The sequence below is a fragment of the Macrosteles quadrilineatus genome, unplaced genomic scaffold (genome assembly GCF_028750875.1).
Source record: "Macrosteles quadrilineatus isolate MER2022 unplaced genomic scaffold, UCM_ALF_1.0 Scaffold_3__2_contigs__length_128488019, whole genome shotgun sequence".
Lineage (NCBI taxonomy): Eukaryota > Metazoa > Arthropoda > Insecta > Hemiptera > Cicadellidae > Macrosteles > Macrosteles quadrilineatus.
The window spans coordinates 68,780,219-68,806,215 of record NW_026542596.1 but is presented as its reverse complement, the minus strand read 5'-3'; the positions used below and the strand labels follow the sequence as shown (position 1 = coordinate 68,806,215).

Below are 25,997 nucleotides of genomic sequence, written 5' to 3'. Positions count from 1 at the left end.
TAAAACTCACCGTGCATGTTTTCTTTTCACAATGTTCTTAACAAATTTCATATCAGCTTGGAAAACGGGTCGAACAGTTAACTCGAAGCGCACAGTTCAAATGTCAAATGGAAAAGAAAACCTTGATTTTTCTGGATGTGTTCGAGTGTAATTTCCTTAATGACTCTCGGCGTTGGAGGTTAAAAACTAAACATTTCTCAGGGGAACACGATTAATGTTCTCGTTGCAGTCGGGAATACAGACGTGTTTAAAGGAAGCAGCTTAGTGCAGAGGAGTTGGAATATTATACAATGTTTTGTTTCTAGTGTGGGTTGTTGTCTGGCTGGTAGGGGGTTGTTGGGTTGTTGGGGTGGTTGTTGGGAGAACATACCCTCAGTCCGTGCCCGTCCCTCCTCAGGTATGAACTCAAGTGGTCCAAGTTGTTTTCAACTCACGTGATTGTAATCATGCTGTTTGGCATCACGTTTATAGTACAATGTAAGTGTTTGTTATCAGATTAAACTTATATTATTGGTATTATATGTAACTTAGGAGTAATTTATTGTGACAGGATTTACTCGAGTATCTCATTTTAAACTTAGTTCTAATATACAATCTACTTTTATGTAGTAGTTTTTTGTAGTTTAATCCATCTAAATTTTTATATTCAAACATTTGTATCAAAAGGATACAAAGACACAATGTCTTTAAACTTGTGATGAATAACTCTTTTTGGAAAAAATAACTTGAAATATGTTGAAATCGATTTGTCAGATTATAAGTATATGTTGATATCAGCCATTTAAAATAAACGTTATCAGCATTCTGACACATATTTTCTCCCATAAGTTTGTCAACAATCTTTATCATGTGTAAGCGGTGAGAGTAAATATGATATTTTATAGTTTAAAATCACTGAAGTTGCAATAACTTTTTAACCGTAATATTGTTACAGCAATGGATTGTTGTACTATTTTTTGTAGAATTATAAGGACCATAACATATTAATTTTGATCAAAACCAGCCTTTCCCAAAAAATCGTTTTTTAATTTTATTTTATGGTTTTTTTATGGGAAAATAACAAATAAATAAGTTACAACTACTTTTGAACCGTAATTTTTTACGGAAGTGGGATTTTTACCGTTTTGTTTAGAATTTAAAGGACTATAACATACTAAAGTTTTAAGAAAATCGTTCTGGATATTTTTGAGAAAATCCGAGTTTTCGTTATTTTATGGGGTTTTATGGGAAAATAACATAACTTATAATAACTTGTGAACCGTAATTTTTACAGAAATGAAATATGTACCATTTTGTTTAAAATGTAAAGGGCTACAACATACTAAAATTTTATCAAAATCGTTCGGGCCATTTTTGAGAAAACCCGATTTTCCGTAATTTTATGGGTTTTATAGGAAAATCAACATTGAAAATTAAAATTTCAAAAAAGTGAAAAAAAACTCCTGGAGATACCATGGATTAAAACCTAAACAACAAAAATCATCGAAATCGGGCCACAGGTGTAGTCCCTAGCTCTGTACACATCCAGACAAACACACACAGACATCACTTTGAAAACCACTTTTTTGGGTTCAGGGGGACCCAAAACAAATATATCCACTCAAAACTCAAACTCGAAAATTTTTACGAAACAATACTTTTTCCATATTATGGTGTAGGTGGAGAAAGTAAAAATATACTGGGAAATACAATTAATGTCTGATTTGTTGTAGGCTTCAGTAGGCTGTATTCTTTGACTTTGCATTTGTATAATTTACCTGTAAATACTTAAATTAGGCAAAAAAAAACTCATCTCAGTATTGATAATTAAGAGTTTATATTTAATATCAGTAGGTTACCTTAACAATTTATGCCTCTAAACAATTTTAATTGCCCTTCTAACAAATTGCTTGCAAAGCATACTTGACAAACATAAAAACACATTCTTTAGTATGAATTAATGGAATGATTTGTATACACTGTGATATACTGTGATTTACTGTATATACAGCAAAGGCCATTTTACAATAGTGTGTTGAAATCAGTACGAACTGGTAACTTAACAAAAATTGAAATAGCTTGGCATTAATAATAATTGTGTGAAATAGTGTTTCATTGAATAAATATACAAAGATATTTGTCTAACATTAGTTGATCATTCATAAAACATTCAAAAGAGGTATTGTTAGGTGATAAAGAACTGATGAATAACCAAAAACAAATTAATTCAACCTGTTGAAGCTAGTGGAAGTGGAAGTAACCAAATCGTATGAACAGCATAATAACTCACTGTATTTGTTTGAAACAAAACATTAAAAGGAAACAGGTTACAATGGCTTGTGGTATTGTATGTTTAATTAGTCTGGTAGAAATACAGAGATGCTTTTGTTTACTTTAGCTCTTGCAAAATTACAAACACAACTCGGTTTATTCTTTATGTGTAAAGCGTACTTCATTTGCGGTAAGCAATAATAGGTAATAGGTAATAAGGTAATAGGTAATATTTGTAAACCTTTCTTTGTAATAAGGTAGAGAGTATATTCAATGGAGAGAATTGGCCTCAACTTATTTGTTATTTTACTGCCATAATGCAAACTTAATGTATGCTTTATGTAATTTAATTCATTATGATATTTCTTTTCATTTTTCTCTTCAACAATTATACTAACTTTACCGCTTTACTTGTTACTTTTAAAATATTAGGTGCAGATCACGTTCCTTGAAAATAAAATGTTCTTTAAGGAAAGAGAAGTTATTTGGTGCTAACTTATTTTATTTTTAAAGTTGTTTAATTTAACTAGCTGTATTTATTTATTTATTTTATTTATAATCTACTGTATAATATAATATGTTAAATCATTATTTGAATGAGTTTTTTTACAAAATTAATTACATATCATGTACTCCTCTCATGTACAAAACAATAATAGACAAACTTTAATCAATATGTAAATTGGCAGGACACAATCTTCTTGAAAGCAATCCACTTTTAACATACAAAACATGCACTTGAATAATTGCTCAACCCACTCTGAAAAGAAAATTCTAACCATTCAATTTCTACTTCACAAAACAATATTTTTTGTATCAGAATTTAAAATTGTATAAAAACGGTATAGCATAAAATGGACATTTTCTAAATAGTATTGTTCTAAGTAAAATATCCCTTATAATTCATAAATCATTACATCTTAACAAATTATTTATGATGAATGCTCCTTAGACTCGGTAAACTAACTACCTGATTTTTTACTATCTATAAATATTCAATGAGTGTTTCAATCTTCTTTAAGGTAGAATGAAAGCAATTTAAATGCAATTAAAAGTTATAAATTGTAATTAATATTGAAGTAGTTGACCCTACCAGTTTGCACTGTATCTGTTTTCTTGACAGAAATTCTTACTTTTCGCAATAATAAGACAAATAGTGAGATTATATCTTGTTAAATAAAATATTCAAACAAATTTCATAGTAGGATATAAAAGTAAAGTAAAAAGGAAATGTCAATTATAGTCTATCCAATGTGTTTAAGGTGACACAGTACTCTCTATCCCGCCCATGTTAAAATGACAGTTTTTAGATACACATAACTTTTAAAAATATTAACCTATCAACTTGAAATTTTTGTACGAAGTTTAAATACATTATTACCAACAATAATATGAAGCAAAAAATGTTTTTGAGCAAAATTAAATTGTTAGTATGATTTTAAAAATTTTATAAAATATTTTGTAATTTTTAACATAAAATATTTTTTTATTTCAAAGGTTTTTGGTTGTCATGGAAACTGATTCGTATTATTGTTCCTTATCATATGAGGAACACACACACCAATTTTTATTGAAATTGGATAATAATTGAGGAAGAAAAGTGTACCTGACTAAAAACCACTTGACTTTCGGAAAACGACAAAAGTACCCCCTGTCACGGGTAGTAGTAGGACCCTTGGGCTTGCTAAAGTAAGAGTGTATAAAAGTCGCTGAAAAGCTTAAACAAATTTTTCCTTCCATAATATTTGGTATGTTCGTGTTCAGGAAAGTGTGTTCTACAAAACTAAATAATAAAAAATGTTTAAAAAAATTTAATATTTGACGGCGTACCCTCTGCGTCTTGATTAGTAGTAGGACCTTGGACATGCTAAATTAGGCTGCAATAGTTTTTAAAAGTAGCTGAAAATTAAAAAAAAAATTTCTTCCTTAATTTTTATTATCTACGTGATCAGAAAAGTCTGTTCTACAAAACTAAATAATAAAATTTTTTTTTTAAATTTTATATTTGAGTACTGTGTTACCTTAATGTTTAATACCACGGGAATTAAATGATTCTAATCTTCAATATCAATTTTAAGGGCGGAATGCCAAGTGTAGAATTTTTTAAATGGCTATCATGTTACATCTCTGGGTTCATATGTTATGTGGTCAGACAATTATATGTATTTTAAATAAATTTACATTAATACTCAAATTGTTAAGTATAGTGAAAGTCATGTTAGCGCTATTATTTTTTATTTGTGTTTCAATCCCCTGTGTGTAATTGATGTTCCCAGAAAAAATATTGTTTACCACACAAGAAAATACTTTTCTGTTGGACTTAAACTAATAATTAATAGGTAAGTAAAACTTTACATTACAATACAGTATAACAAATTTTCTTTTCCATTTTAGGGTATGAAGATAAAGTTCTATGACACGGTTTGTTGTATTTTAGTCTTAAATAACAGAATTATGTTTCATAGGAGAATTTTTCTTAGGACTCTTGTAGGACATACGAGGTCTGTTAAAAAACATTCAACCTTGTTCAGGAAAAACATAATTCATTGATCAATTCGTTTTAACATGTGAGGTCCTTCAAAATAGACCTCTTGGGACTTCACACGCTTATTCCAGCGATCCTGCCACTTTTGGAAACAAGCCTGGAATTCTTCATTCTTATAAACTTCAGACGATCTGAATCTGCATCTGTTTCAGTACTTCATGTGGCAGACGCTGTCACTAATGACTCAGAAGTACAATGCAAGGATCGCTCTTATCTAGACAATTGTCTAAAGAAACTTCCCCCAATACTGGAGAAATCTGAGATGAGAGGCATCCCTAGCTCTAAAAAAGATGTCGATTCTTCGTGCAGGTAATTTATTTATACAGGGTGTCCCGTAAGTAAACAGCCAAACTACGGGAAATAGTTCTATGGGTCAAAATAAAGAGAAAATCAAGAATAACATTTTTTTCAAAATCGCTTCGTTAACCAGATATTCGCCATTATCTTTAAAGTTTTTCAACCGATCATTATGAAACTTGGTATGTATGTTAAGGTAATAAAGACCCATGTTAAAAAAAATCATCTTGATTCATCTTAACATTGAAAAATGGTGGCCATTTTAATTTTTCAAACCAAATTACTAAAAATTAAAATGGCCGCCGTTTTGAAATTTTATGATGAATCAAGTTGATTTTTTTTTTCTAACATGGGTCTCTATTACCTTAATATACATACCAAGTTTCATAATGATCGGTTGAAAAACTTTAAAGATAAAAATGTTAATGTGAAGAAAACAAAATGGCGAATATCTGGTTAACGAAGCAATTTTGAAAAAATTTTATTCTTGATTTTCTCTTTATTTTGACACATAGAACTATTTTCTGGAGTTTGGCTGTTTACTTACGGGACACCCTGTATATCCTAGCATAGGTAAATAAACTTTTGGATAATGTAGTAGATATGCCATCTATATGACCAGATGTAGCCAATTTTTTGTTCTGTATCTAAAATTAAACTTCCTAAAAACTTATAAATATCACATATATTTGTCTCAGCTCTGTCTCATCAAACAACACACAAACATAGAACACGAAAAAAATTCAGGTATAAACTATGTCTCAAACACCTCTGGTGGCCAATTACAATGAATTGCTTGAAATGTCTTATATTTCAGTGCTTTCAAGCTGGGGATGGGCTGTATGGATGCCTTCGCACAGAAATGTCTCTCCACTGCAGACAGACAGACTTTAGAAGCACATGTAATAGGAGCCAAACACACATTCAAATTCCTCTGTGATGACCCAGTTTTTCAAGCAGGTATAGTTTATATTCTGTTACCATTTTTTTAAAGAAAAATAAAAGAAATTAAATTTAAAAATTATGCAGCTGTAATTGTTTTGCATAACAACTTTGGTTCGTTAAGTATTTGAATGAGTATCCAACAAAAATATAGGGTTTTACATTAATAAGTATCCAACAAAAATGTAGGGGTTTACACATATAAAACTTGTTTTGGAAATAAATATGAATCCAGTGCAATACCCAGTTACTTTTTAAGATTATTTTTAGATCAGTTATTAGGTCACAAAGCTATTATTATCATCATTATCATGATCTTCAAAAATGGACTCTATGTGAGGGTGCAAATCCCAAATGAAACTACAGTACCTCTATTTGGCATTTGCAGGTCCGCTAGATAATAATCTTTAAAATGACACCTCATAATAGTAAAAATCTGTTAAGTAGGACGGCTTGAAAAGGAAAGTAGCAGAGACAAATCTTATTGTATTGAGTATATAGAGAGATTCTGTGTACTATGTTTTATGTATTAATTCTTATAGTAAATTATGATCACTGCTACTGCTTAAAACTGGAACCTGAAACAAAGGTGTTCTTTGAAAATAGTCTTCATACACTAAATAGATGCTATAAAAAAATAGGTACTTTATTTGTTACTTTTTTCCAAAATTTGAACAATTTTTGACAACATTACAATGAAATCATAAACCAATTTCTTCAAACAATTTCAAACATTCCTAGTGTTAAACCTTTACAATATTCTAAATGCTTTGACAGTATGTACAAGTTATTGTAAAATTAAATAGCCAAATGATTAATTAATTTGTTATTTTATTTTATTTATTTATTTCATGTTAGAATGAAAAATATAAAAAAATATTGTTCCTAGAAAAAGAAATCTCTCAATTATATGACTATGATAATAGTTTTTCTATTACTTCAAACATGCTGAGATCCTAATCCATATTGAAGTTTGCCATTTAGTCTATTGTGTCAACATAATTTAATGATAATGTTTCCAACATTTGTAGAATACCTCCAATATACATCATGCTACAAAGGCATCAGCAAAGACTGGGACAACTGTGCCAATAGATTTGTCAGCCTTGTCAGAGAAGAAGTGGCAAGGAAGAACACCACGATGGAAACTCGACTCCTGGAACTATGCTGGTGAGTAGTAAATGAACACTCTGGTGCTAAATGACACAAAATCCAGGGTTTTACACAGATATGTTTTGTAGATACAAGGACAAGAGGATGACATCTCTTAATAGTTCTACTAATTCAAATAAAAACCTCTTTCTAAGAAATTAATTTACTTGTAGAATAATGGAACTTTAAGAATCTATAAGTAACAACAATTTGAATATTAACAAGAACAAAACGCTCAAAATAAATAAGATTCTAATAAACACTAGCCGTTACCCACAGGCTTCACCCCGTTTGACTTGATCATAAGTATTAACAAAACTATTGATTGGTTAAGTTAAGCTGAAATAAACAAAACAGAATACAGCAATACAAACAAATAATGCACATTTGATTTTAATAAGGTAATAAATTGAAAGAATCTATACTTATTTAATACGCAAGCAGATTTTTTGTGACAATTACTCCTCCGAAACTACTGAACCGATTGTCATGTTTTTGGTGTCATGGAAAGAGCGTAACGTGAAGTTGTGCAGGAAACTTTCTTTTTGGGGAAATAATGAGAGAGTGAGGCCATGGAGCCCTTTAAAGTTTTGTATTTCTTCATAAGATTAACATTGGAAACAAAAATTGTTATGAAACTCCAGCTGTTGTCAGAAATCAAAAGTGAGAAGAAGAGCATATGTTAATTGTAAACAGTCAATAAGTTTGCTAATTTAACAGTTTGCTACAAACTTGCTGACTTGGTTGAAATTTGTTTTAAAATAACGCCTGTAATACTTAGCAATTGCTCGAATTCGAGCAACAGGGACACTAGTAACATACAAATGAGTACAGCTGAGGTATTTTTATGACAATTTATGAAATAATGGATAGTTTTGTTACGGATTTATATATGGATGACCTTACCAACCCCCTTTTTCCAAATTATTTTAAGTTCGTAAAAAGTGTCTATTAATGTAATCTATGTTGTAATATATGCTTTATTCTTCCTTTTTCTTGCAAAAATGTTACCTTCAACCACTTTTCACTCTTCAGTTGGGGGTTGTTTCTTCAATCACATGCTTTTGCCAATTGATAACGGAGGTAGTTCTGTGGTGCCACTATAATCAATTGTCTATTATACCGAATATTTTTCATTCCAAGACCTGCGGTTTGCATATTAAGAGATAATTGCGTCCCCCTTCCTCAGAGGAATTTTTCTTGCCTTTACCCCCCTGGACCCGGGCCCACCGAGCCTTTAATAAAGTGGCCCTGTTCATTCTCATAGATCCTGAACATATTTTGGAACCTGTATCTTTAGAAAGTTCTTATTTATAGATAGTCTGCTTTATGTTCTTCGGTTCATGATGAGTTGAGCAGGGCTAAAGTCAATTCCTCCTTGCAAAGTGGATTCCTGAGTTCTGATAAAGCTTGTTGAAAGTCCAGCCCATCTTGATGTGATTTTCTCAGAAGATTCATGAATATTGTTACTGCTGACTCTGCTTTGCCCACCAAGAGTATCAAAATGTGTGATCAGAAATACAATGCACAAAGAATCCACCTATTCAATCCACGTTTACCCAAAACGCCCACCTTTTATGGTAGAAACCTTCCACCAAGCTCTGCCGACATTATAACTAGACTAGACCTGACTTAGACAAGAGTTAAACCCTCCATCTAAAGTGTAACTTCCTGGTTATGGATGCAATGCCTTAGACCACTCAGCCATCGACCAACCAGCCAATGTCAGCTTAGTTGTTATTATCTTCAAGGTTGCAGCATAGTCAGGTATAGTTTACTATGTTATGTTGTAATTGCAAAAATTCAGTCATTTGTATGTGAATATTGTGAATGTTTAATTATGTCACTTGATAGCCAATATATTGGACTTAAATCATAAGGTATTTACCACTCAGTTTTTACAGCGATAAAATATTTTTCAGGAAACACCAATGTATCGTCTGCGCTTTCTTATCATGCTTTACTGTATTGAATTTCTCATCCTTTTTTTGGAAGGAGATGATAATAGTTTGAACTGATACAGCGCAAGACATGGATTCCTCAAGTGCGTCTACGTTGCCAGTCGTCTCAAATGCCGCAAGGAAGAAGCTTTGTTCATCAAGAAGATCGCTGATACTTTATCCAACATGAGAGTGTACTCAAAACATTGCCGCAACATTGACGTATCATACTGTAGCAACGCGACAACATCACATGAGATATTTATTTTTCTTATTGAATTAGTTTTGTGCTGGACGCTCATGGTTGTTATTAAATGATTTTTACTTTGTTCAAAGTGGTGTAGATATTTGTAAATAGTTTTAGAAGCCAATAAGAGTTTGTGTAGTAGAGGGTCCATATTTTTTGTAACTATCAAACTTCAATGTGACAAATTTCACCTTTCAAAATGTACGTATGAATTTTCACTCGAAATAAGCTTACAAACAAGAATTTTTTTTTATTTTCAAGACTTATGTAAGGTACAAAAAATTTCCAAAGCGGACTGCAGCTTTTTTCTACTTAAGGTAACGTATTATGTAGTCTGTCATCTATTATGAAGTAAAAGTGAAGGTGATATCAATCAATGACACAAATTATACAAATCTAAAAACCTGACACCTTATTTTTTTACCAAAAGAACTGTCTAAAAATGGTTATATAAAATTTAATGAGAGGCATATCTCAACTTGATACAAAATGGACCCCCTTAAAAAGTTATGTATATTTTATAATAATGTGTGACCTAAAATGTTTACTGGGTTTCTGCTGTCCATTAGAGATCTTTAATATACAGCATCATTCAACCAACACTGATATTCAAGCATTTGGACTGTCCCAAAATACACCATTTTGAGCAATACCCAAGTATATCTTGACTATAAAAACTAGAGTTATATGTCCAAGGTTTGTGTTTCTACAATAATTAATTTTATAACTATTCACTTGTGCAATCACACATCAATCAAAATTGTGTCATTTCGTACCAACATAGATTACTCTGGCTTTTGCTGTTTTATACATATAATAAGGCTCTAAAATGAAGTGTGATCTATTTTTAAATTGTATAACAAATATTTTAAGGAATTTTAAAAAGTCATTATTCTGTTAAAACACGATTTATAAAGTCTTTTTCTTGTAGATCCATTTAATTGTAACACATTTTGTAAATTGTTCAACTCAGTTTATGTAAAGGAAATATTTGGGGGGGGGATGAATTGTGCTAGTTACTAAAAAATACATTTAATTCTCATACAAAAGTTGTACTGGTAAAACATAAACCTTATTTTAAATTAAAATACAGGCAGTGTAATTAAAACAAACTAAATCAAGTCAGAAATGACTACCTTACATTCTCAAAAATGTATAACAAGTTCCAAGTAAGCAGGGAAATAGTTTTATGCAAGTTTTATCTACAATTACCTTTAAAAAAAAAAGTTTGAAAAGATGATTTAGTTAAAATGCTTGAATTATTCAAGTATTTTATAGTTAAATTGAATTATTAGTTTTACTTTTTTGGAAAAAGAATTCATCTGGATCAAGGAAGGATTTTGGGAAACTAAAATAGATGTTTGGTAGTCATTACGATAGAACTGGTTTAAAATGTTACCAAAGAGATAGATTGCATTTCAAACAGGAAACAAACCAATAAAGTGGAGTAAACAGAAATGTTCAACCACAAACTTAAAAGACATTATGATTATCCTGTGAAAAAATATGATATTTTCATTTATATGATTACAAATTAAATAACAACTGGCAATCTAACGTTTATTTAATCAAAATTTAATTAATCGTCGAACCTCGATTAAATTTAATAAATAATGTTTTTACTTTCACTTTGATGAGTACGTTCACACCTCCATCTTATCTAATTTTATCTACTCATATAACTAAAAAATAAACACAGCTTACAAAATATTATATGACTTGAATTCTACACAATTGAAGCAAAAGGTACTAAGTAATCTAATGTAATAATAAATCTAATAAATATGCACAAAAACATATACAGTACTAAACAAATGTGTCTGCAAAATTAGTTAAGTAAGCTAAATATGTAATTTTAACTATACCAGTAATAATATTAACTGTTGAATTAAACAACGTGAATTTGAGCTTAACATTTTTTTCAAAAATAATATATAGAATATATTAATTTCCTTTTTTTTTAAATCCAAGAGTCAATTTTTCTTCCTTTTTCACAAATTATTAGAATGGTTTCCTGATATTACTAAATAATTTTAGAATTGTAAAAAATTTGAGTTTAACATTGTTTCTATAATTATAGTTTAATTGTGTTTGGTAACCTCTTAGTCTATACCGGTACTTGGAAAGATCAGTTCTTTATCCTGAGTTGTTTTTTTCTCAGGTATAATTTGTTCATTTCCTCAAATCATTTTTCTTGAATGGCTGAATCAAGTAAGATGGTTAGTCAAAATAGCTAATAAAACCATAACCAAAGTTGATCCTCCTATCAGCCCCGACACTCCACTTGCGCACGTCAGACCATCTTGTCTAATGTCGACCTGGATGTTGTCAGGATAACGGCAGTTGTCATCTGTGGGAGGAAATTTGCCATAAAACAAATAAAAATACCAATCTTGGATACTATGCTACTTAAAATATTTTGGTTGTTGATTTTTTTCTGCATTTCAATTGAGTAAATAATACTGTAAATAATAATGAATTTACAATAATTTAAATAGTTTAAAATAAATAATTTATAAATTTGCAAATTTGTAAATTAATTCTTAATTTTGTACCGTCTTTTATCAAGGGACAAACCAATGTTAAATCTGGTTGTTCTTGATCGTTTGGCTTGATTGGTCGTGACCAACAAATTAAATTAGCCTAAGACAAAGAATCACAAATCAGAATCACAAAAAGAATCGTGGACAAAGATTCACTTCTATCATTCTACCACTAATTGTAATAACAATGATTATTATTATCATTATCAATTGAGTTGAGTTGAGTTGTCTATGTGGGTGTATTAACCCAAATATGAGTGAAGGATGAGTGTAGAATGGAATGAAATTTTTGAATACAAATATTTTGTATGATTTTATGTACGCCATTATCTTGGGTGTGAGACGTAAAAACTAATTCCAAAATACTAACCTGTGCAAGAATTTATTGCAGACGAAGTTGTTGGTACAACTGCAACGGAAAAGTAAATTGGTGAACAGCCTGCAATGTTGGTACCACTGCAAGCTCCATTGATGGTGATCTGATAAGCATCCGATGTTATTTGGCGACAAATGTCACTCTGTGAGTTGTTGCCAGGAAGTACGTTAACTCGAGATTGACAAATGTTCAACGTTCTACCAGTAGAACTGGATATCTGCAAAATACGGTTCATTTTGCATTTGAATTTCATACAAAGTAACAAAAGTACTGGTACACAAATGAGAAGAAACATTTTGCAAATGTGAAAGAACTAAAGGGACTGTGCACACCGTCGCTTACCACGTCTTCGGAATATGTCGCTGACGTAGCTCTTAATGTAAATACTTTTTCATTGGAACTCCCTGCTACTCAGTAACATACTTAATAATTATTAGTAAAAACAGTAAACTCAATTTGAATTCCATGAAATCCTTAAATCATGGTTTTGTCAAAAAAAAAAGGTGTCTTTGTACTCTGTTTATCTAAAAATATAAAGGATAGTTAAGAGCTACAGGCTTAAGCTTACCAACAATGGTACCTAGTATTTACTTAGTTGTAATCAATTTTGTATTTAGAGTATTACCTATTCAAGTTCATGTATAGTGACATTAATTAAATTGAATAAAGCATGTTTTTACTTTGACTTTGATGAGTACGTCCACACCTCCGTATTAATACACGAGTAAGGGAAGCAAAGTTTCTGCCGGTACGCCAGCAAGCTATAAGCGTCGCTCTCGTCACTGAATAGGAGTACACACATGCCCACTAGTGCCTTGGGCTGTCAACGTCACCTTCCCTCATAATTCATTAGGTCGTCCATTAGGTGGTGGAATTTGCGAAATTGATTTCTTCTTCGGTTAATTGGTATTATGGGTGAATCCATTTAAATCTTTGGGATGCTGAATATAAAAGCAAAATTTGGCATAACTATCACTGCCATCCATGGAATAGCATAGTAAATGAACAGTCCATGAGCGACGTTGAAATACCAGAAGAATGAAGATATCTGGCCACGTCGGTGTGATCAGTGCTTTAGAATGCAGTGTTATGGTGTTTCCAATCAGCAGAGCAAAGTGATCACATGAGATCTACTATCAGGTGAGTTGCCGATGTACTCTGGTCGTCCAGCCTGGAGGCTATAGGTTGAAATCCTGCTGATTGTCAATGTCAGTGTGTTACGTTAAATGTTTTAAGAACAGGACCCTTTTGCATAAGGCCTACGTTGGGCTGTAGGTTCAGGTTCGACTATCAAAAAAAATGGTATGTCCCTTTTTTAGGTTTTTTAGGATATGTATCTGTATTGGAGATCTGACCAAAAATCTATAATACTTAATTGATTTAGTGTTTGCAAATTAATTAAGAATTTGATCTTTAACAATATTCAAGAGATGATGCTGTAAAACTTCCTTAGATATTCTCCTGTTATATTGACATAAGTAAGACTACTACGGGAATTTTTTTCATCTTGAAAAATTACGCATATTCCAGCTTTGTTTACCAATGTTGGCAACAGTGTTCTCTTGTAACATTGCAACCCCTGTATATGGGGGTTGAGCCTATCAAGTGAAGCAAATAAGTGAGACAGTACAAGCCAAGAATAAACCATACTGATATTTTAATATTAATGGCATAAGGACATTGCTGCGGAATGAGCCACTAGCTACTGATCTGAAGCTATGGATTATTGACTAAATTTCAAACCAAAAAAAATTCTTATATTTCTGTGTCTGCCACACTTACTCTGATTGTTCCACTACTTGTGCCGTAGAAGTAGTTAGGATGTATTCTGTAGTATTGGACTCCTCCTACAGGCTCAATATACGTTCTCAACACAAGGTTAGATGTTGAAGTTCCCGATCCGTAGAATGACATGCAAGTTGGATTGATCAATCTCCTCGGCACTAGAAATTTGAAACATGTTCAAATAACAACTCCAGTTGATCTAGTTATGAGAGGATATATTGGGCGGGGCAATGAGACCACCAATATTTTTATTGCCTCTGTCACATGATAAATAATACAACAATGAACGAACAGCTGTGCTTATATATAAACTCAAATAAACTATGTCATTTTAGTAAACATAGTGCTAAGGAGTCATGGAACTGTGCTTTTGCTGTGGACGCTTTTGCAAATAGTGATTTTTTTCAATTGCTCAGAGATTGTTTGTATCAAATTTCCACATTTGTCCAAAGCTGCTGTTCCAGATCAGAAAACTATAGGAAACTGAGAACATTATTTATCTTCAATCCAAAAAAGAAGAAATACAGTGGAAGCCGCAAAATTGTTCAAAACAGTCGACCAACCAATAATGGCCACACTCAGAAATGTTTTTTTATAGTTGTTTGATCTTATGATTTGGAGACATAGGTACTTTGGCCAGCTCAATCTCAAATTATCCCAATAATTGGGCTATTTAAAGTTCAAAGTTCATAAAAGTTGTCCAAACAGAGATTTGCTTGAACTGATGGAAAGAATCGCCAAGGAAATACAAGCGATTCCTTAAGAAATTATGTAACAAATATTGTATGGATATTTCAAAGCAACTTGAGGAATGTTAAGTGATTCAAAGATGTCCCAAAAAACAACGACATTGTTTTTTAGAAATAAAGAGAGAATTACTATAAAATTAAAATGACATATGATAAACTTGATTTGGATGTAATATTAATGTTTTCCTACAGTTACCTAACAATGTACATGTTCTCTCACTGATTTGAGAAAGCAAAGTGGCCAATTCGCTCATCAGTGAGACAATGTTAACATTGTCCCACTCTAATTACTTTGTCTCACTCCAGATTTGCAACGTGAAGGCACGAAATAGTGAGCGCATAACATGCAGGCAACGTTGTATGCGCGCGAAATACGTTGGCAGCACTGGCTGCAAATCAGCTGGTCAGCTGTTGTACTGTTGTATTTGTCACTTCACATTAAATGTTATATTAAAAGTTCACTTCTGTGTAAAAATAGGTTATGTTTCTTCACCAATTTATTAGTTTTATAGTAACTGTAGGAAAAGTATAATGTGCCACTCGAGTTCAAAGTACAATTGCCTCACTCGAGAAACCATTCCTCACTCGCGGAATGGTCACCTACGGCTCGTGAGTAAGGATTTCTCTCGAGTGAGTCAATTGTTCACTTTTCTCACTAGTTGCACAAATAACTATTATAGGGTTCATAGAATTACATTTGTACTATTTAATTGTGGTGTTTGCATTGCCTCACTGTGTACCTTCGATCTGAAAGTAGCTCTAAATTGTATTTAATTATTATTCAACCGATAAGAATTACCTTGTTTCAAGCGAGCAACAACAGCGTCAACGGATGTCGGAATATCAGTCAGAGTAAGTGTGAGAATGTCCTTAGAAGAATCTTGTACATATGAAGCAAATTTGTCCTTGGATCCTGGGTTTAAAAACATCCATCTTGCATCTGCCAACAATCACTTAATATAAGTATGTGTATTGATTATTCTGGAATGTAACTTTTGATCATTTAAATTTCCCACATGTATCCCTCTGTATATATAATGAACTTTTATTGTTAGCAAACTTACCCAAGTATTTGTTATATAAAGCCCTGTTAGTTATACTGGAATTTTCAACGTGTGCTTTAATCAAAAGCTTACTACAAGCCAAAAAACTTTTTTAGTTTTGTCAACATGTTTCCAACAGTCTTTCACTGTTTTTAGCAGAAATTCTTTTGCAAATATTTGGAAACGTGATATATTTACAGCACTTTTTAAAGTCACGTTACCAAAGTTACTGTACTGCAGTGCTGCCAGCTGTCCTTGACCTGATTTTGTTGGAGGTCTGTTCCCATGTTTCCCTAACCAAAGGTGGCAAAACTGCCGTACTGTGTGCATTATTTAGTTTACCAACCTGGCACAGAGTTTCTGAGGTCGGCCAGCCTGTTGTAGATGTAGTTCTTGTCGTTGTCGTTGACAGTGGCTGATGTGGAAGGTACAATCAACACAACACTGGCAGGTCCACCCGGAGTGTTGAGTTGTTTGTCCCAGTCTAGCCGCAGCCGCAACATGTCTCCGACGTCTCGTACAATACGTGCCAAATCAAACCCTCTCTGACCTGGGTGCAAAGTATAAGTATTAAGAGGGCTCCACCCGCTGGCTAGTTACCACGTAAACATGGTCCTACAAAAAAGAACCTCGTGACATTATTAAAGTGTTTATCGAGTTTAAATAAACTGTAAAATATTCACAAAGATCCAAACTAGGTATGTCCTGGTAACTGAAACTTCGTAATGGTTTCTTTAAGTATTTAGAAAATCTGTAAATTAGTCTTTTTCACATGTGATTTAAAATTCTAAATAATAGTTGAACATTGATTTATCCCCATCCATTGCAAGCTCTGATATGTTAAGAGCACAAAAAGTACACAATCATTGGAATCAAATTAGTTTTAGAGTGTTGAGAGCTTGTACCATAGAGGCTTAAAAACATTAGCATGTTTAGCTGCCATTTTGAATTGACCGGGTAGAACCCTCTTAAATTGGAAACTTAATTCAGTGAGTTTGCTACTGTGAAATTATTGTAACAATATACCAACAAATTTTCAGGGTCAGAGGTTATAGTGTCTGCCTTCATATATCAAGGTTGTTGGTTCAATCCCAAGTGAGGTTGATTCTTGTCTCAGATTCCAATAATTTTGATTTAGCTACCAAATTATTAAGATACTTTCTAAAGTTGACGTTTGTAATGACAAGATCAGGGTTTGGACTTTTGCCTTGCACAAAAATGTTAAAGCTCCCAGTAATAGTGAAACAATTAAAAGTATCTGAACAGGTATTCGGATTTATTAAAAACTAAAAGAGTGAGATAAAATTCTCCAAGATTAAAATAATATAACATTTAAATAACATGTATTTCACTACTTACTACTCATGTAGTAGTTGTTCCTGGTAAAGTTAGCATACATCTGAAGGACATCGTTGGTGCTGTTGACAGCTACAGAAGCATCTTTAGCATTGATTATAGAAATATTTCCTGTAAAACGACTCACTTCCAACTTTTCTGCAAGCTGGCTGAAAACAAAATTTTAATTAAATTTTTACTTTGATATTTTAGTTTTTACTTGGAAATTGTTCATAGACACAATGTTTCAGTATGTATTTTCCAATTTTGATTAAATTTGGATGAAAAGTACTAAACTGTTACACGGAGTATATTAAATTGGCTATTCATTGCATGTTGGATTGATGTATTCATAAATTTGAAAAATTCTCTTTTTAGCATTAAATTATTTGAAATTCAATTTTAGTGTCCCTTGAAGGATCTAACAAAACCACTCATTTACTCAATGCTATTTATATTGTGAATAGACAAAGGTATACATTACCAAGGTGTACCTTTCCTTTAATTGGAAATGTGTTTAAATAAACTATTTCATTTACTGCTGGGATATGCAAATTTTAGAAAACATATATAAGACAAATTTATGCTCTGGTGTTAAAAAGACAAATTTAAATGTGTTTAATAAGGAAAAATACTTTCAACATGACAATATGTTTAGAATTGCAAAAGATTGTATTTTAATATGTATTTGAAGTTAGCAATGTGTTTTCGTCCACTGCAACACACAAATTATGTTTTCCTACAGCATAGTTGGGAAAGTTAGTCAAAATTTCTAACTAGTTAGAAGTTAGAAGTTAGTCCCATGAAAAGTAACTGATAGAAGTTACTAGTTAGTTGGTTTAAAAAGTAACTGATAGAAGTTATAAGTTAGTTGAAAAACTAACTGATAGAAAATAAAGTTAGTTTTCGACATTCGTAGAAGATAGCTGTTTGTTGGACAGAACAGTTGTTTTAAAGGATTTAATATGTAATGAAATAATGACACATCTTTGGTTACTAATTGTGTTTTAATTAAATACTAGAATGATTTTAGCACAGGCTCGGTAATATCAGTACAGTCATTTTTTCGTTTGCGACCCTTTTTTTCAATTTTTTCATTGAAATCCAAAATCTTAGAAGGATGTGTGGCCTAAAAAACAATTTGAATAGTTAACACTAAGTAACAGTACAGTACACTATGTTTTCATAGCAATGATAATTATACCCTAAAATGGAAGCCAAATATTGTTAATCGCAGCATAAAATAATTGATGAAATCTGACTTGTTAGTCAATTTAAACAAATCTTGAAAAATCCCACAATTGCAAGTATTGCAACATGTTATTAATAAATACTTTTGCTACAAAAATTACTATCGGGGAAATAAATATGTGTACTCGAGTTTGAGCCAAAATATCTCTGAGATGAATTACCCGATTTTGTTGAAACAAAATTAAATATAAGGTTCATTAATAACATATATGTGCATTTACAAAATTGTATTCGCAGTAGTTTTTATGTTGCCGTTAATTTTTAAAACGTATGCTTACATCGTTAATAAGACACTGAAAATTTCGTTCAAAATACCATAGTGTTTGCCGTGACACAAGTAATAACACCAATAACACCAATATGACAGATTTTAGATTTATAATGCGAACAAAGGTGGATTTTAAACAGATTTACATTTGTAAACAAAAATTTCTCCCGTGACTGGCAGCGGGCCGGGTCGCCTGATATTTGTACCATATTTCCCAGCCGGGCGGGAGCGCGTGCGCCACTGCGACGTTGCCGATGTGCGTGTATATTTATAGTTAACTTACTGTTTTATGATGTAACATAAATTTACTAACAAAATATTCACTAGAACCATGAAACAAATACGTCACAATAAGTTAACTTCAAATATACACGATGATATTTTGAACGTAATTTTCAGTGCCTTATTAACGCGTTAGCATACGTTTTAAAAATTAACAGTAGTATAAAAACTACTGTGAATACATTTTTTTAATGCATGGAAATGTTAACAATGAACCTACCAATAACCCATAAAAATTTCAGAAAGATTGGCTCAGTGGTTTGTTTAAAAATACATTTTTAACTTCAGTGTTAGTGCAAAGTTACTTAAAACCCGGTACTTTTTAGGATCTTTCAACTAACTATATACATTTTTCTGGTGAACGGAAATTTTTTAATTGACACCACGTAAAATTTATTTAAACCAGCTTATACTTAACTTTTGTTTCAACAAAATCGGATCAATAATCTCTGAGAGATTTAGGCTCAAACTCGAGGGCACATATTTATTTCCCCGACAAAGGTGATACAAATCTTGTCATCACTCTGTATTCAATAGTTCAAAAACAAATAGTGATCATCTCACCTTTCCTGACATAAACATTACTTTCGATACACAAACATAAGTTACAGCTGAAGTTCCCGGTTAGGTTAAACTCAAAACACAGTTTGTTGACGTTCAATTAGTTGAATGTTACTGTAAAATTAATTGTACAGCCGTATTGTGTTTAACTTAGAAACAATTAATGTATTACGAAATATCAGATACTTTTTAAAGGCTGATGAAGTAGTTTTCCCAGTGTGATAAAAGTATAGTTAACTCCTAGTTTTGAAAGTGACCTATTTGTGGCGAGATAGTGTTTATAAGAGCATGGGAAAAGCATTGAGAAAAACACTATAACTGTACTTAAAAATATAAATTATATTCATTAAACAAATTTATAATCCCTTAAAGTTAACAACGAGACCATCATACTTTTTCTCCACTTACCTACCTTAATATGCGCTCTCAAATTCGAGGCACTTGTGACTGATGCTTTAATTATTTTTGTTTTGGGTAAACACAATAAACATTTCAACGCTAGTCGAACGTTTTCATTTTTTTCAACATGTTGGAATATTGTTCAAAGAAAAAACAACAGAAACAAAGAATTGTTGGAATATGTCACTTACTGTCGGGGAAATAAATATGTGCACTCGAGTTTGAGCCTAAATATCTCTGAGATGAATTATCCGATTTTGTTGAAACAAAAATGAAATGTAAGCTTGTTTAAATTAATTTTACGTGGTAACAATTTAAAAATTTTCCGTTAACCAGAAAAATTTTTATAGTTGAAAGATCGTAAAAAGTACCGGTTTTTAAGGAACTCTGCACTAACACTGAAGTTTAAAAATTAATTGTGAACAAACCACTGAGCCAATCTTTCTGAAATTTTTATGGCTTATTGGTAGGTTTATTGTTAACATTTCCATGCATTTTAAAATTTTTACTCACAATAGTTTTTATGCTGCTGTTAATTTTTAAAACCTATGCTAACATCGTTAGTAAGACGCTAAAAATTTCGTTCAAAATACCATCGTGTTTGTCGTGACACAAGAAATAACACCAATATGATAGATTTATAATGCGAACAAAGGTGTTTTTTAAACAGATTTATATTTGTAAACAAAAATTTCTCCCGCGTCTGGCAGCGGGCCGCCTGGTGTTTGTACGATATTTCCCAGCCGGGCGGGAGCGCAGCGAATCTGCGACGTTGCCGATGTGTACCTGACCACCACACTGACATTGCATCGGTATTCACGGCAAACAACTGTGAAAATCAATATTTACTTGTAGTTTATATATTTAGTAGTTTTAAATTTACATAAATTTACTAACAATCAATTCCCATCAGCGTTTTCTCATGAGGGCTTTGGACCTCCAATGGCAGCTTTAAAATTGATTTTTTTTTCTTTTTATATTTTTATATTTTTTTTGTGTTTTGTATTTTTGTTTTTTTTTTGTATTTTTTTATTTGTATGTACATGTCTTTCTCAATTTTCCAAGTCCGAAATATTTCCCTCGATGTCAAAATCGTAGTCTGTGTCAGAGTCCGAGTCAGAATCGTTTTGAAGGTCAACAATAATCGGCTGCGCCAGCGGAACTTCGTCTGATAGATGATCCTTTTCCCAATATTTGTCTTCAATGTTCTGAGCATGACGTATACATTTTTTCCACAGGTCCGGTGTAACAGTTTGCAAAACTTCCTTGCACAAATCTCTTGTAACAGTGATACTATTTCCTTTCTCTGCAGCATTTCTTCTATTAATCTTGGCTATATTATTTTTAACATAGGCCCAAATAAGCTCTATAGCATTTAGCTCACAATGCGCTACCGGGAGCCATATCAATTTTATACCAGGGTTGGTATCTTCAATGATGTTTTCAAGTATTTTCTTGGGGATTCCGAAGTGAGGCTTCGCATGTTCAATCAATGCAGCTTTTGTTAGTTGAGCGTAATCAGTTGAATGAGGGGGTAAACTAATGTTTCTTTTTTGCAGCCAACTAATGATGTCTTTTTTTAACCATGACATTGTAGGATTTTTAGTTTCCGGGTCTATTTGCTTGTGGTACGGAGCTTGGTCTATTACTATAGCAGACTTGTTTGGCATGAGTCCCACAACACGTTTAAACCATTCGTGAAAGTGTTTTGAATTCATCTCGTTGTGGTAATCGGAGGTCCCCTTCTTTCCTACAAAACATAGCTCGCCGCCGGGAAGAAATCCGTCTTCGCTGCCGATGTGTAGTATGATGACTCGTTGACCTGATCCAGTTGGAGTCTTGAAGCCCCCTCGCCAATGTATTTGTTTCATGACTAGTTAATTAGAATATTTTGTTAGTAAATTAATGTAAATTTCAAACTAAATATTGATATACACAGTTGTTTGCCGTGAGTGAATACCGATGCAATGTCAGTGTGGTGGCCACTGGCCAGGTACACATCGGCAACGTCGCAGATTCGCTGCGCTCCCGCCCGGCTGGGAAATATCGTACAAACACCAGGCGGCCCGCTGCCAGACGCGGGAGAAATTTTTGTTTACAAATATAAATCTGTTTAAAAAACACCTTTGTTCGCATTATAAATCTATCATATTGGTGTTATTTCTTGTGTCACGACAAACACGATGGTATTTTGAACGAAATTTTTAGCGTCTTACTAACGATGTTAGCATAGGTTTTAAAAATTAACAGCAGCATAAAAACTATTGTGAGTAAAAATTTTAAAATGCATGGAAATGTTAACAATAAACCTACCAATAAGCCATAAAAATTTCAGAAAGATTGGCTCAGTGGTTTGTTCACAATTAATTTTTAAACTTCAGTGTTAGTGCAGAGTTCCTTAAAAACCGGTACTTTTTACGATCTTTCAACTATAAAAATTTTTCTGGTTAACGGAAAATTTTTAAATTGTTACCACGTAAAATGAATTTAAACAAGCTTACATTTCATTTTTGTTTCAACAAAATCGGATAATTCATCTCAGAGATATTTAGGCTCAAACTCGAGTGCACATATTTATTTCCCCGACAGTAAGTTTGGCCACTTAATATCACACTCGCCCGCCATTGGAAACCAATATTATTAATCTACTGTACTTAATCAACACTGTTCACCTTAATAACTATTGTATAACAAATTTTTTACTATCACTAAAATATGTATACCGACAAGACAACCAAAAACACTTGGGCGAAAACAAATGAACTAACACCTGTCACGGTCAACGGTCAGATAAGATAATGAACTTCGACTCGACTGAAGTGAAGACATTGTTTTGACACTTGAGATTACATATCAATCGCCAAACAAACACCCCCCTTCCCACCCTTCGGTGCTTGGGGTGTTGTTATTGGCTGCCATTGTCCCGCCCCCTGGGTCCGCTGCATACCAAAGCGACTGGACTTTGACTTTCTCTTTTCCCACCCCCCACGTTGTTTGTCACAAGGGCGCTGACCTCTCACGTACGCTCGCAACCCTCACTGAACACGTCAAATAAATAACCCGTAGGCTATTGGAAACACTTTCGCCTGACCAAAAACTTAAGAGTCTTCCTTAGTGGAAGCCATGTTGGATTTCTTCCCCATAAGAACAATGTTAACTTTGGGTCCAAATATCTCATCAGCAAATTGTCATATAATTATGGATAAGGAGTTAAATTTAAGGAATTGCGGTCCTCTAGAGATTGACGTTTTTTATTTCACAATTTTTAATTTTTATAATGAATAATTGATTATTAATTAGCTTACAATTAAGCTAATTATTGAAAGGAAATGAAAATGGATTTTAGAAATTCAAAAACCTCAGTCACGAGTCTATTATGTTAAAAATACAAATTATAAATTTCAAAGCTATATCTTAACAAATAACGCCGTTACGTGTCCACAAATGATGTAATGTTTAACATTGTTCTTATGGGGAAGAAATCCAACATGGCTTCCACTAAGGAAGACTCTTAACGATTTAAAACCAGCGAATATATTATCTATTCGCTGGCTATAAAACTAACTGAGTAGAAGTTATTTCGAGCTCTTTTTAAAAAGTATCGACTAAAATAGAAGTTAGCCGAAAAAACGAACGAATAGCGCTATTCGTTAATATTTCTATTCGTTTTTCCCAAGTATGTCCTACAGTCACCCGACAAAGTTGGCTTCCTTGTACTGTTTATGGTACAGAAAGCTGCTAATTGCTGCATATTTATACTTTGCCGTACGGTTTATACTTTGCCGTACGGTTTATACTTTGCCGCACATCAGGATTCCAACGAAACAACACAAAACAGCGTGGTTCTATTATGCACGTAATCCGTGTACGCTTGGAAATAGGTTGGCAACACTTAAAGATAATAATACTATAAGCAGCTGATTGACTATTATAACTACGATTTAACCTGTCATTTCGTGTTTATAGTTTCGGTATTTCTGAACTTTCTGGACTTTTCTTTTAAACGTTTTTAAAACATTCCTACGATCTTAATAAACAAGAAAATATCTTTAAAGCATTTTTTTAAGGCGCGGAAACCACTTCAAATTACAAAAACATACGGAACTATATTCTCAAAACGCGGAGCACATTTCTTGCCGAGGAAAAATAGCGGAGTGATACGGACCACGGGTACTACTTTCTCTAAGGCACCATTTGTGTTGCCAGCTGAGCCTAAAAACGTGTCGTATAGTGTTTGAAAGACTAATTATTTATATGTTTTATAGTGACTGTAGGAAAAATATAATGTGTAACACGAGTGAAAAAGGCCTTTGCTGCACTCGAAATCATTCCTCTCGTCAACATTGCTCTCGTGTGCAGCAAAGTGCCACTTTCACCACTAGTTACACAAATAACTATTATCTACAGTCACCTAACAAAGTAGGCTTCCTTGCACTGATTATAGTACAGAAAGTTGCTAATTGCTGCATTTACTTACTTTTGCCGCACTCTTTTTTCCGCACTCCAGTATTCCAACCAAACAACACAAAAAAGTGTGGAAAACTGGAGTGCGGCAAAAAAATGAGTGTGGAAAAAGTAAAATGAGTGCGGCAAAAGTAAATAAATGCAGCAATTAGCTACTTTCTGTGCTATAATCAGTGCAAGGAAGCCCACTTTGTCAGGTAACTGTAGGAAAACAACATTAATGTTTATGATTTATAAACTTTCAAAAGAACAGAGAATGGAGCCAATAAAACCATTGTTAATAAAATACTGATGTGCACGCTTACCTAGCTATTCTGATGGCATCTAGATAGTCATAAGTGTAATCTATGACCAGGTACAGATGAACAGCTGGAGAGACAATATTTGACACAGTTCCTGGACTTTGACCTCCTGTGTAAGATGTGGATCCAAAAGAGCACTGGTTGTCCACCATTGAAGCTGCGGATTCATGATAAAGAAATGTGCATATTTCAAGGCAAGGTTAGAAAGTAATCCATCCTGTTTTCTCTTAATAGGGTGCATAGGAAAAATGGAAATAAATACTGTAATTTGTCAACACAAGTCCTTTGAGAATTTTACCAGCTATCAAGATTCAAGTTTCTTTATTTGGTCATCGAACAATTGCAATTAATTATATTAGAGCACGTCAAAAATAAAAGATGAAATCATTTAATTTAATCAATATCAACAATTATCTCTTACTGAGCAGTCTATGCTGGCTTTGATGGTAATCCCTTCCAAGAAACCTCTTGTCAGCAGAACAATCAGGACATACATTTAATGTCATGCCCAAACCCTCTAACAGTTTGGCAATATGTAGAGATCAGTGAATACTTTTTTACATACAACAAAACCCAAAGTTAAAAAATAATGCTAAACAGTTGAGTTGCATCACACTTCTGTGCCTTTTGTTCAATCGCCAATAGCAGTGGGAAAAAATGGAAAATTTACTATAACCTTAATCTGGGTTACTATCCAGAATACTTTTAAATTCATCCTGAATCAAATTAAAATTGTATAAGTACTTACAAAAATATGTAGTAAATTTCTGTACGGCTGCAGAGTTGAAGTTTTGTAGCCCTGTGTTATCAACATTGACTGCAGAGGGTAGTTCTAGCTCCAGGACTCCGGAAAATGCAAATGACTGAAAAAGTAAGCTGAGATAATAATTAGTCAGAATAAACACTTCTTTAATTGTTGTAACATTTTTGCACTAAAGCTGTGTTTACAAGAAGCCATTGGAGGTCAGGCTGCTTGACTCAGGTAACTTGAATACACTTTAGGCAGGTAACCTGCCCGGCCTCGTGTAAACATGGCTTTAGATTGTCACCACTTACCACTGCAATTGCTTTTGCTTACCACAGATTTGGAGCACTGCTTTACCACATCCAAAATTTTTTCTGAAGTTATATTCGTGCCAAAGTATAGAAAGAAGAGGTACAGATACAGGCTTTAATTATCACAAACCAACTGCATCCTTGAGACAAATTCATTTCTTTCTTTGTTTTCGTGTTTCAAGAGCAAACCTAAACTGCAGTAAACGTCTT

At 32.8% G+C, this 25,997-nt stretch overlaps 2 protein-coding genes across 2 annotated transcripts in view; one reads left to right on the top strand and one right to left on the bottom strand.

Annotated features, from left to right (window-relative positions):
- Positions 1–385: 385 nt before the first annotated feature.
- Positions 386–9,663, top strand: LOC128988359 (uncharacterized). Its single transcript, XM_054409582.1, has 5 exons — positions 386–477; positions 4,948–5,104; positions 5,910–6,052; positions 7,066–7,204; positions 9,210–9,663. Exons 1-5 carry the CDS (start codon positions 447–449, stop codon positions 9,442–9,444), a joined length of 705 nt encoding a protein of 234 aa, XP_054265557.1. The 5' UTR covers positions 386–446; the 3' UTR covers positions 9,445–9,663.
- Positions 9,664–10,389: 726 nt separating this feature from the next.
- The window catches only part of LOC128989676 (uncharacterized), a 35,569-nt gene continuing 19,961 nt past the window's right edge, over positions 10,390–25,997 (bottom strand). Inside the window, exons 10-17 of the mRNA XM_054411657.1 lie at positions 25,480–25,594; positions 24,735–24,888; positions 17,229–17,374; positions 16,216–16,419; positions 15,626–15,766; positions 14,075–14,235; positions 12,287–12,509; positions 10,390–11,723 (exon numbers count right to left, since the gene is read on the bottom strand). Of these exons, the coding sequence (XP_054267632.1) occupies positions 11,581–11,723; positions 12,287–12,509; positions 14,075–14,235; positions 15,626–15,766; positions 16,216–16,419; positions 17,229–17,374; positions 24,735–24,888; positions 25,480–25,594 (1,287 nt within the window). The 3' untranslated portion in view covers positions 10,390–11,580. The remainder of the gene's footprint in view (positions 11,724–12,286; positions 12,510–14,074; positions 14,236–15,625; positions 15,767–16,215; positions 16,420–17,228; positions 17,375–24,734; positions 24,889–25,479; positions 25,595–25,997) is intronic.

Coding starts and splice junctions, on each gene's coding strand:
- LOC128988359 (XM_054409582.1), top strand. CDS start 447: ATGCTGTTTGGCATCACGTTTATAGTACAAT. Junction 5,105..5,909: donor GATGTCGATTCTTCGTGCAG/GTAATTTATTTA, acceptor CTTATATTTCAG/TGCTTTCAAGCTGGGGATGG. Junction 6,053..7,065: donor TGACCCAGTTTTTCAAGCAG/GTATAGTTTATA, acceptor CAACATTTGTAG/AATACCTCCAATATACATCA.